At 36.5% G+C, this 12,500-nt stretch overlaps 3 protein-coding genes across 3 annotated transcripts in view; 2 read left to right on the top strand and 1 right to left on the bottom strand.

Annotated features, from left to right (window-relative positions):
- LOC138007505 (protein AKTIP homolog) overlaps positions 1-2,880 on the top strand; it is a 13,222-nt gene extending 10,342 nt beyond the window's left edge. The window contains exons 7-9 of the mRNA XM_068854501.1: positions 1-47; positions 701-761; positions 1,845-2,880. The exon at positions 1-47 is cut by the window's left edge and continues 58 nt beyond it. Of these exons, the coding sequence (XP_068710602.1) occupies positions 1-47; positions 701-761; positions 1,845-1,943 (207 nt within the window). The 3' untranslated portion in view covers positions 1,944-2,880. The remainder of the gene's footprint in view (positions 48-700; positions 762-1,844) is intronic.
- A 1,448-nt stretch (positions 2,881-4,328) lies between these two features.
- LOC138007581 (UPF0598 protein CG30010-like) lies at positions 4,329-6,566 on the bottom strand. The gene is made up of 3 exons (XM_068854619.1): positions 6,249-6,566; positions 5,238-5,286; positions 4,329-5,116 (listed from the first exon to the last, which is right to left on the bottom strand). Exons 1-3 carry the CDS (start codon positions 6,405-6,407, stop codon positions 4,629-4,631), a joined length of 696 nt encoding a protein of 231 aa, XP_068710720.1. The 5' UTR covers positions 6,408-6,566; the 3' UTR covers positions 4,329-4,628.
- Positions 6,567-6,592: 26 nt separating this feature from the next.
- The window catches only part of LOC138007291 (katanin p80 WD40 repeat-containing subunit B1-like), a 31,483-nt gene continuing 25,575 nt past the window's right edge, over positions 6,593-12,500 (top strand). Inside the window, exons 1-5 of the mRNA XM_068854142.1 lie at positions 6,593-6,840; positions 8,920-9,050; positions 9,626-9,743; positions 11,249-11,349; positions 12,116-12,157. Of these exons, the coding sequence (XP_068710243.1) occupies positions 6,807-6,840; positions 8,920-9,050; positions 9,626-9,743; positions 11,249-11,349; positions 12,116-12,157 (426 nt within the window). The 5' untranslated portion in view covers positions 6,593-6,806. The remainder of the gene's footprint in view (positions 6,841-8,919; positions 9,051-9,625; positions 9,744-11,248; positions 11,350-12,115; positions 12,158-12,500) is intronic.

The following is a 12,500-nucleotide window of genomic DNA, read 5'->3' as shown; positions in this document are numbered from 1 at the left end:
CTTAACGAGCTTCATTTACCTCTGGCAGATGACCCCCATGCAATAAGGTATGGATACTCTACCTACCTACATTAGAGACAATTCTCTTTCACTGGCTTCGTTTAAAAACAAACTTTTTGAGTATTATACAAATGCTCTCTTGAACATTTACAACCCAGACAATCCTAAAACATGGAAATCTGTTTGTCCTAAATGTAATATGGCCCGACCCCTTGTTAAAGATATAACTTGCTGTTTTTAACTATTAAGCTTAATATTTTTGTAATTTAGTATTTATTTTTGGGACCACAGTAATTGGTTATGCTGTTGTGGCCTCCCTGCCCCACATTTGTTGGGACGAAGTCAAATAAAAAAAAATATATACTATAATATAAGTTCAAGTAGTATAATATAAGTGGAAGTGTCTCAGGGATTTCTCTTGATTGATTGAAATTAGAAAGATTCAACCTGGATTGAACGTGTTTTAAAGCTTCATATTATTATTTTCAATTTTATTTTTATTTAACCCATCAACCCCCGGGGGTTCTCCATTATAAAATCTTCTGGCTTTAGACAGAGAGTTGGTTTGGGTGTCAAAGGGTTAATGGGTTTTTCTGTGAGTGAACTCATCGACTCTCGGGGGTTCCTCATGGTTCAGGCCAGGTTGGGTGTCAAAGGGTTAAACAAATTTGTAATTACTAGTTTTGTTTGAAATAAACAGGTTTGTTGAACTTACCCCTGATCAACATGATGAAATAAAGAACCAAATAATTGAGAATCAGGCAAGTGGTAGAGAACTTCTTTTTGCATAATTGTGTTAAGTCCTCCTTTAGCCAGAGAAAGGTGTATCATTCTTATTTCTATGCCATCAGGACAATAAAGGCAGTGCTGTGGGAGTGTGTTTATGACTACAAGTGGGTGGTGTGAATTTCCAATGCGTCTCTGGTCATGACTGATTTCCAGCTACTTTCAAACACTCTGCACTCTACCCCCCTCAGCCCCTTTCCCCCCCCCCCCCCCTCCCAAGCTGTTTCTTTCTTCAGTGCTCAGTTCCCTGCCTACTGCTTTGATTTACTCATCAACTTGAAATCTAAGTGAAAGCCCTGTGGGAGTTCTATGATTCTGATTACAACTGTTTAAATAAAAAGGAAAGAAGTGAATCTAGAGCAAAAAATGTAAACTGATTTTCAGTTGATGCACAACATAACAACTTGGAAACATTTGAACCATTCTTTATCCTATGGATTCTTTGCAAAGTGGTTATCTTTAAAGGCACTCATGGGGTTTATTACTTTGGCAGTTTATCTTACAGCTGGTGTCAATCAATCAGAAAGAGTCCTTCGGATTCTTATTTTGCAACTAAAAAAGCTTGGTATGGCCTGTGACAGTAACTCTTGTTGGGTTGTCTGTGACAAGTAGATTTCAAACATAGGCAAGCAATTTTCTCCAACTACTTGCCCACTGAGTAAGCTACATGTACCACACAATCAATAATAATTATTAGACAATTCATCTAATGTCCATTGACAAAAAATATGGAGGTTTTTTCCATGTTTTTTAATTTTTTTTTTTTGCAATGTAATCTGCATTATGTGGGGGCAAGTCCTCTGACTACCAGCGGGTGTTAGTTTACTTCTCAGCTTTACTTTCAAATTGTGCACTTGTCTGGCCCTCCTCAGACTGGATTCTTAAATTGTTTTATGTAATTTGGTACAGGGATTGCTAGAAAGTATTTCATTGTCAGCAGTGTTAAAGGAGATCAATGCCTCTGATTTGTAGGCTAAGAATTGATAAGAAGCTAAATGATCTCACATGCAAAAAGGAGGTTGTGATAACTGTAACTTGAATTTGTCTGCTTTTTTCAGAGTAAACCAGAGTGTCTTCCAACTGCTAATGCACACAAGTCAGGATTATCATGGATGAAGAAAGGCTCCAATCAAATATTCAGCCAACAAGAAAGCTAGTATTTTTTTACAGTCACCCAACAAGTACTTCTGTCCAATTATGTCCAGAAATTTAAAGCGAATGAGTTTACTCAACTTTGGCTTTAATGACCACTTAACACACCCTTTTGTTTCTCTTTCTTTGAGAGCAAAAGTTAAAAGTAGTCTCATTGTTCTAGATAAGGAATAGGTCTTGTGTCAAAACTTGACAAATGCATCTGAACCCATAACTAATTCATGTTATTTTTGTTCACCAAAGTGGAGGTCAGTACTTTCATTGGCACCAAGTTGAATAACACTCGCTAATCACCTTAAACCAATCATGTGTGTGGCATATTCTAGACTTGGTCATGCTAGAGTCTCATTGGAGCTGTTCCCAGCTTCACAACATTTACATTTCTTGTGGCATCACAATGCCTGCAAAAGTCACCTGAAATGCTTAGTAGTCTAAAGTCAAATTATGCTAAAATTTTCATAATTTTGATGAAAAATAAACTGGTTTTCAAAAATTGTATTATTAATCTTAATAATTTATTTTCATAAGAAACAACCTTTTTGAGGAACACTGGAGAAGCTTGCCTTTTTAAAATAAGTTTTAATGATAGCATTTTGCACAGTGGCAGAAGTCTACAAGCAGGCAGAAATGTTATGTCCCGACATTTTATTAGCTTGTGAGTGATTTAATCTGATGTACAGTATTGATAGTGATATTTGTAGGATATGAATTCAATCCTAAGGGATAGACACATGTAAGAACTCACAGTTTAAGTTTTTTGAGATTTATGCCCTCTAACCCTTGCTTTTGCAAGTGATAAGTGCCCTAGTTCCTTTGATGCAAGACAAGTATTTAAAATAGGTGTCTGTAATTAGGCATCCATGACATATCAAAGAAATAGACTATAGAAATGTACAAAACATTATCCCGAAAACAAATAAACCAAATATTAAGAAAATGAAAGGCAAGCAACAAGTCTTTGAATAATTAGTACATACCGGTAGTGCAATAAAATTTATTCTTGGCTTGAACTCACATGATTATATGGCCATGTTGGTGTACAAAACAAAAGCAAAATGTAGCTCGTCAAATTTTCAAAAGACTTTTTCGTTATTGTTCAGTAAACCAACATGGCTGCATTGACATCAGGTGCAAGCCAAGGATTGGCAATTGAGGGATGAAACCTAATGTGCAGCCAAGTGTTGACCAGAAAAATCACTCTTGGGGAAATTTATCTCTGCTTTAATTTATTTATTCTTTTCCAATCTATTTGTGGCACATACTAAGGTGCATTCCTGGCCTACGTTTTAACTTCATTTTAAGTTAACTGCCAGCATTGTGATAGAACCCTGCAGTAACTGTTGTCTCTGGACAAATGTTTTATATTTTGTTTACCTCTGCCTTGTTGGGAGCCTAAATGAAACCTCCAATTTATACATCCACCAGTCACTTGAGCATAGACAACACTACCAGTCGCTGACAAAAGGGGGCTTACAATAGGCTGCAATCAGGCATTTTTCTATGGGGTCATTCCGTAGAGGGGTGGAAAAACGACAAAACTGTTAAAAAATCATCCACACACAAGACATTCTAGAAGGATATCTTTCATTCAGAAATTGAAATTATAAAATAACTAGGATAGTACGTGCACTCTCATTGGTCATTATCTGTGTTTAGATGAGAGTATGGAAACACAGCTGTGACATCACACGAATTTTGATTGGTTATATGTAGTCAGACACGCGTTTTGATTGGTTGGTAGGAAATATGAGCATGTATCAAGAAAATCTGTTTCAATTAAGAATTTTCCTTCACTTGTTGAATAATCTTTGAGAAATATTATTTTTATAAAAGCAATAGAGGACTTTTTTTTTCTAAACACTCGGGGAAGTTGGGAGAATTCTCGACTGTTATGTAAACCCTGGACTGCGTCTCGGGTTTGCATAACTGTCTCGAATTCTCCCAACTCCCCCTCGTGTTTAGATGAGGCTATGGAAACACGGAAAACATCCTCTATTGCTGAAACATTGAATGATCAACAATTATTGATCTTATTCTCTGCAATGTAAATCTGTCTAATTTTGCAAAAATGAAGATCATGTATTGCATTTATCAAAATAATGTATGTTTGCTGTTCCTTTGTTTGCTGATTTCTGCAACCTAAAAGAACCCCTAGTTGCTGGTTATGCTTTACTGAAAACAAGAACCAGTTGACAGCAGTGGTTTCTCATCTTCAAAAACACTTGAAATCTGGAGGTTCAACAAGGAAAACCCAAAAAGAGCCCTTGAGATATTTATTTATAAATTAAAGTACTTTCTTTTTTGAAGTTGTTTTTCATTTTTCTTTTTATGCTTTATTCATTTTTAATTTGTAAATTTTATGATAAATAATGAAGTTTGGAAAGGACGACTACAACAACCACCTTTATTTGTACACTTATTGCATGAATATTTACAAAGAAATAATTAATTAAACTTAAATAGAGTACTCAGGGGTTTTATTAGAAGCCAGGAAGTGCCCCTTGCTGACTGTGTCATTCCCGTTGTCTTAAGCTTCCCCAATCCTTAAACATCATTACATCTAAAGGCTCAAAGTGGACCAAAAAGAATAAAGAAGGGTCAAGACAACTGAAAATGTTTTCTTTGCACCAAAGTGAATGCTATACAAGATGTTGCAAAATCTTCTGTTCAGATCGATAGATTTTGCTGATTTACTGGTAGTTTGTCCTCTTCATAAGCTTGTCCACTTCAGCTGACCTAAGATACTTCCACATTGAATTATTCAGTTCATAACAGATTCCTTTCCAGTTTAAATGTGTTGGTGGATCGTTATCTTGAGTCCCTTTTCTGTATTCAAAATAAGGACTCAGTTCAATGGCAAGGCTAGATTTGATAAGAGCAACTCCACCAACTTTCTCTGGACCTGGATGATATATTCTACCACTCTCTGGCAACATGCAAACCTTTTCTGGTTCAAACGGAAATGTCAGAATATCCCCTATACCACTGAAGGTCAACACTCCAGGTGTGTTATTGTCATCAGGGTCTTCAATGATTGTTGCAAAAACAACTGGTAAATCATCACAGCGAATGTAGTTCATTTCCCGGCCACAGGGCGAAACAAATGGAAAATCCTCTCTGTACCTGTCAGTTTGATTTGTCTTCATTCTTTTGAAGAAAAACTTGAGGAACTGTTTGTCTGAAAACCAAAAAAAAGTTATGATCTTTAACAACAACAAGTCTCCACTGAAGCAACTGTCTTTGGATTGTTTAAGAGTACAAGGGTGTGCTGAAAATTAATGCAGAAAAAAAATGGGTACCTTTAAAGCATGTTATAAAGTTTTTCACTTTAGTGTCATCAAGGAATAGCTGAAACAAATAGCAGTAATAATGCTTAAAATGTACCCTTTACTAGACAATTTGAGTAATTATTGTCTCTACAGAGACCTGAAAAATTTAGTTGGTCTCCATGGGAATTAGTCAGGTGTCTATAAAGAGACAATAAATTATTGCTTAAATTGTCTAGTTAAGTGTGAGAATCATTTCTACATTTTCGTCTATAACTACTGGCACTCCCACACTTCAAATATATACATTTCTTTCACACGGTAATATATTGCTATCATCCATGTAATTCAACTCATGCCATTCTCTACCCCTCTTCATCTTTCTATTCTCTCCTTACCACAAATATTACAATCTTTGTCGTAACAAAGGTTGCCGTTATTCATCGTGGTGAAGTACAGTAATACTAAAGTATTCTTGTTTGCCTCACGATGTGGTCACTTGCGAAACATCGCAATCTACATCACAAGTGACCACATCATGAGACAAACGAGAATACTTTATTATTAATATTACAATCTTTATTTCACACACTTTTGAAAATAGTTGAGGATGTTGAAGGGGGTATTGTTTCTATAAATTATTGTAGTTACCTCAAATCGAGTTAGGCCAAACTTTGCCCTTGTCAATGGACCAACAGATACCAATTTTACAATGTTTAGCCAGTTTCTGCCTCATTAGCAAATCAACCTCAATTATTAATTAATAGGTAGTTTTCATGTTACGTCATCTCCGCCATGTTGGTGAACGAAAACAAAAGATCTCTCCTTAGCTCCTTTTCTTCGTCCACCAGTAATTGCACATTGCAGCGTTGTTATCTATGTCTCTAGGGTTGGCTGCAAACCACCTATACCTTCAAATACCCAGTCCACAATCTAGCAATAACAACGTTAATGTGTGGCTTTTTCCACCCTTCAAATGAAGAGGAAATATCATACATCCATGACCTATTCCGAATGACTAGACAGTGGCAGAAAGTACAATACCTGCCCTTGATGATCAATGTAATAAAAGTATTCACGCGATTTGGGAAACGGTGATTGACCTTGAACGTAGGACGCGAGGCGTCGCAGAGCATTAGCATTGCGTAACGTCAAACCCGGTTTGCACTTATGGTTGTACAGAAGTCTGACTCGCGCTAGCATGATGAAATGTCCTGTTTCCTTCTCTTCCAATTAAGAACAAAAGAGCAAAACGACTTTGCTTCATGAATCAGTTATCGTTGTGTCAACCTTTCCAGGTTCGGTTTGTTTTGGTCAGAACCAGAAATAATATGACCAGGGCTGACTGGGGCATTCGTACGTAACTTTTACGCATGCTCTTTTATCATGGGATCGCTGAATCGTTAATAAGCAAGCGGGCGCAAAGTTTACTGTGGCGATCTCATTGAAATTTGTCAAGGAAATCGTAGATAAATCGTGTTGTTTTTCCGAGAAGACTAAAATCTGGCAAGATAATTTTGAAAGTAAAATGTGATTGTTGTTGCCACGGAGCTATGATCTGGAAAATTGTTGTCTGGTTGCTGTGAGGATACAGTTTACAGAATGGCGGCACAGCATAAACGAGTATGGAAACTTCGTAAGTATAACTAATAATCGGGTTAAAATTGTCTGACGTGATCAGATTGAAAGCCCCGATAAAACGAATTCTCTCATGAAGGTCAACCTTGATTTTAACTTATGAAAGTTTTACGTTCTTTTAATTAAAGTATGTGATGTAAGCGGGTATCAAAACTAATGGTGGAAAGGTACATTTAAGAATCATGGCCATGTGTTCGCGAATATTAATAACTCTCAATTTATCATGCCCCGTTTTGAATGCCAACACTCAAGATCCTTCGACTAACACTTGAAGTGCGGAAAGCTTTGGCAGATTTTATTCTTTTCCATTTTAGGCTCTGATTTGGAGTTTTCTTTGATGGTCAAATCACCAATAAATTTGTCGTTTGATTAGGACTTATATTGTCAACTGCCGGCCATGAACATGTTGTGACGACAAAAGAATTTTCCGTGGTAACCAGCGTGTCGTAACAACATTTTAAGTCGATCAACCGTAAAAACAAGTTGTCTCTGATATGATGGTGTTGTTTGTACCAAGAAATAATTTCGTGTTCAACTAGTTCAAACAAAATTAAGTACATTTGAATCGATAACGTAACGGAATTTATGGGAATAGTTAAACAGGCTTATCTGTTTTGTAGGCCAATTTTTAAAACAGATCTCGTTTCGACATTTTTAACGATTGAATTATTTCTTTACCATTGTGGTGAGGAATCACAAGTACAACCTTAAAATTATATGAATAGAATAAAATCTCACATTGTACAACATCCAATGTTTGTACTCTCATTGAAAATTTGTCATTAATAATTAAGTCAGCAAAAATGATGGCAGAAAGTCTTAACTCACATCAACAATGACAAAACAACAAGTTGTAACTGTAAGCTAAGCAATGCAAATTACCTTCTGATGATTGTCCTAGTTACATATACAATTAAAATGTCAAATGTTGACAATTTCACCTATATGTCATCATTTAAGGTCTCGTCATGTAGATTCAAGGTGTCAGGTTTTTAAAACGTTCTTATTTTGCCAGTATTTATGCTATGAGAATGAAATAAACATTATTGTAATTCTCCAGGACGTCTTGGATGTGTTTTTGAACCCAAGAAAGTACTCTTTTGTTTGAATGTTATTTTTTATATTAGATTCTCAAAGCAAACACAGGTAGTCCTATTCTAGAAGTTTAATCTACAAGGGTTTTATTTTTCTGAAAAATTTTTTAGCAAGTGATTTTGAGATAAATTTTTAGCCAAGTAATGTCAGCGATTTTTCATATGTTGGGTTTCACATTTATTATCTTCCATCAAAGTTTAAAATAGTGTTTTTGACTGGGAATTTAGACAAAAAATGGTAGAAAATCAGTCTATGACGCAAGAATTGAAAAACACTGACGCTATTATTTTTGTACATCGAAGTGTGTTAACCCCTTGACTCCCAAGCCGGCTTGTCATGTCATACGCAGTAAACATAAACAAGACTGCGACAAACTGGAAGTTGTCTTGTCAGTAACTCAGTAGTGCACAACAGTGATTGGAATTTGTGTTGGGTAGTAAATCATCTTGTTGACAGTTATGTACGGGGTTGTAGGTCATTAAACTACAGTTTTTAACAGACAACTGTCCTACATGCAGGTAGTACTTGGCTAGCATGCCAAATGGCATTAATTACTGGTATTTCGTTTTCTACGTTGTGGAAAAAATGGCAAGACCATTGTCAATATCAGTGCTGGAAATAACAGTCGGTCATCGGACATTGTCTGACCAAATTTTGAAAATGTCCGGCCAATTTCACATTATGATCAGACACGATGACTGAACATCTCATTATCACATCTTGAGTTCGCTTCTTCAAGGTGTTGTCAGTCAATAAATTATGTCCGGTCCAATTTGGCAAATGTCCAACCAAAAGGAAGTTTTGAAAGGACATATGTCCTGTGAATAAGAAAAATTATTTCTAGCACTGCAATATTATCATGGAATTTAGTTTTAATACCTAGATTCAGGCTAAGCTCTAACAAGTTTCTTTTATAGCATCTTTGATCATAATAATTTTGTAATGTGGCTATTGAGGTAACCTCTTCCCTTCCACCTTCCAGAGGAGTTTGTGGCTCATGGTTCCAACGTGTCCTGTCTGTCAGTGGGTCCCTCATCAGCCCGTGTTATGGTGACAGGAGGAGAAGACAGAAAAGTCAATATGTGGGCTGTGGGGAAACCAAATGTCATCCTGGTGAGGAAATGGTACAATGTATCTGGAATTGTGACTGGCTTTATTTTTTTAAAAGTATATTTTGTCTTTTTCTCAGCTCTGATTGAAATAAGGAAGCAGCTAGATAATGCCAAGAATTGGAGGATCAAAGAAAGATCAAATTCTATATAACTTTGCAAATACAGTACCATGTGGGTAACACATGGTACTACAGAAATCTAGAAAGAAAGTTGACATTTATTTAAAGTCCCAATAACAAATAATTTTATCATCATATTTGTTTAACCACCTTAGAATGACTAGATGAAGACGTCTCTTGTAAAGCAGGCAATATCAATGATAATAATAATAATAATAATAATAAATAATAATAATAATAATTAATAATAATAATAATAATAATAATAATAATAATAACTTCTACTTTTTACAAGTTGTTCAGATAACTCTAAGACATGTCATACTGTAGGTATCCTTAATTACCGGTATCTCTTAGTATATGGTATCGTTATTATAATATATTTGCAAGGACAGCTAAGTTCCTTTCCTTTGCCTCCAGGCTTTGTTTACCTATGTGAATTTCCCTTTGATTTTAGACACTTTCAGGTCACACAAGTCCTGTGGAATATGTCAAATTTAATAGTGGAGAAGATTTAGTAATAGCAGGATCTCAGTCTGGGACACTTAAGATATGGGACTTAGAAGCTGCAAAAAGTAAGTACCGGTAAATGGTTAGTCACCTAGGAGCCTAAGTGCTACATGGCCAACGTTTGTATAAACGTAACTTTTCCTTGTACTTGTACATGTTCATTGCCGTGACTTTAACATCTTCACTTCCCACGGCCTGCTTCCGTCTGACCTTGTAGCTCAGTCGGTAGAGCGGGGGAGATCTAACCCAAAGGTCGTGGGTTCAATTCCCACCCTGGTCAGAGTTTTTCTCTGTCCTTGTGTGGGCCCATTTCCATCTGTAGGGCTAACGCTCACATGGTTCATATGGGATTGAAATCTAGCACTTCACATTACACTCTATTCAGTTAACTCTGTTTAAAATATAGTGCTACACGGCCAATGTTTGTATAAACGTAACCTTTCCTTGTATTTTGGACAAAGATTGGCAACTTGAATTTAAGCAGTATTTGCCTTGCCTTGTCTTGATTCAGTCTGTTCCTGAATTACATGTACTATCCAAGCTTACATGTAGATCTGTATTATGTTTATCAGATGGCCATAAACAAAATAAAGTAATTAGAGCTTGGCTAAAGTCAACGCAGTGCTGCAAAACAGGTTTCTTTTGTTGCATAGGCTTTGACAATATTTCAGTCTGTACATTAGAAGGCAGTATTGTTAAGGTCCAGCCAATTCACATGCTTTGTTCTTCATACAATTTACATAATCTAATTCACTTGTGGAAAGAGGTGATGGATTTCATTTTTGACTTTGTGACTGGTAATCATCTGCTACATGTATGTAATGGTTCTTTGCCTTTGTAAGAGTAGTGTGTTTGTATTCAAGGAATTTGGAACCTTAATTAATATTTCTTCATAGACATGACAATTGTTGCGAAGTACTGCTGACACGTTGGCATTCGCGACAAAGCAAATACTTACATACATTTACGTCTTACCGCTCGTTCTTGGTGATCAGTATGATTTGGTGTATAGTATCATGGGATATTTTACGAGTGTCACTGTATTTTGGCAAGCCCGTAGGACAAATCAAAATACAAGAGACGAGTGGAAATATCCCACGATACTACACACTAAATCATCCAATAAGCTATTTATTATCCAACTCTTTTGCACAATATTTTTGGCAAGTGAATTGTTACAAAACAACTGAGAACTTGTGAGGAGTTTGTATGTGACAAATGCAGGGCAAACATCAACATCTGAACTAGTCAAACCAGTTTGGCATTTGATATTTGTACTTGTTTCATGCATCCACTTACATGTACATAATACAGTTGGACAGCAACTCTTTGTTTGGTTGCTTTCCACCCTTGCTTGCTCTTGGAAAGGGCAAAAGGGCACCTTTCCCATGGTGATCTAATCAAGATGAGCTCAGCATGATTTCATTAATTATAATCTTGGCAATTTCATCGTGGCTCACCTTAGCAAGCACCAAATTTTGCTATTTGTGCATGTCACTAACAGGGTAATGTTTTTGGGTCTTCCTTTAGTTAGTGTTTGTACTTTTTAGCAAAACAATTGTCCTTTCAGTTGTAAGAACTCTAACCGGGCATAAGAGCAGCATAAGAGGCATAGATTTCCACCCATATGGAGAATTTGTGGCTTCTGGGTCTTTGGATACAAATGTCAAAGTGAGTAGACTAACACAGTACTTACATGAACATACTTCATGAATGGAAATTTGAACTTGCATAGATACAGTGTTAGAATGGCTTGATAATTTGTTGCAGCTGCTTTAACCTTTACTTTCCAGGAGACATTACAAAGTTTTGCAAGTACATGTCTGTCAAATGCAAGTGCCTATTTCATAATTAAAGGAAAACATGAGAAATCAGTCAGTTTCTGCTTGACATCAACAGTTGTTACATGTACATGTATAATGCAGTTAAATGCAGGACTTTTAAAAAAGTGAACAATGTACAAAGAGCTGTAGTGGAGCAGTTGATCATCTAAGAGTGGTCAGCAGTGTTTGGCACAGTTGCATGCTCTTTCAGTGGCTTAATCACATGGCAATTCATCAGACATTTTGCCAGCCACTTTGTGCAGTTGGGTTTTTGCTCTCCGTCTCCCCCCCCCCCCCCCCCCCTGTATTTCAACTGTTTATCAGTGTGATGGTGTCTGGATAACTGGGGGCTCGTGGCTGGGTTACGGAGATTGCTGGTTATAGGAGGATCACTTGGTCGAGGGGCTGCCTGGCCTCCAGTGGAAGCCCCTGGACATACCCAGGTACCCAACCTTCATTTAGCGATGCAGTTTTTAACGCTATATTAATTTGTGATGTTACTTCTTCTGTCCTTTAATTTTAAATTGTCTTTTTTCCTGGACTTTTGTATGTCTTCAATTATCTATTTTGCCCTTTTTGCCTTTCCTTACCATGTTGGTGTATTTATTTTTCAGCTTTGGGATGTTAGAAGAAAAGGTTGCATAGTCACATTTAAGGTAATATCTTTTTAGGTGTTTGTCGTGGCACACATGTATATGTAAGATAATAATAGAGGAGCGTTGAATCTTTACATTTGTTTTCAGTGATTTGTATGAAAATGCCTATTCGTATAGCAAGTAGAGCAAATCTTTGGTTTGACAAAGTCCAAACGCTCGAAACATCAGCTTTTGAATTTCTTTACGGTGGCCAATTTACCATGATATCAACTCAGTTGATAAACCCATGCCTTCATTTGACTTCTCCACTGACACATCACAGCAGGTTCTTTAAAAATTACATGGTTCTTTTCTCCGCTTATAGAAATTGTCTAACTACCGTAGTTATTCGGTTATAAGGCGC

This window comes from Montipora foliosa, chromosome 1, assembly GCF_036669935.1.
Source record: "Montipora foliosa isolate CH-2021 chromosome 1, ASM3666993v2, whole genome shotgun sequence".
In the NCBI taxonomy this organism is placed as follows: domain Eukaryota; kingdom Metazoa; phylum Cnidaria; class Anthozoa; order Scleractinia; family Acroporidae; genus Montipora; species Montipora foliosa.
Note: the sequence above shows the minus strand (reverse complement) of the source record. Positions and strands in the feature narration are given on the sequence as shown.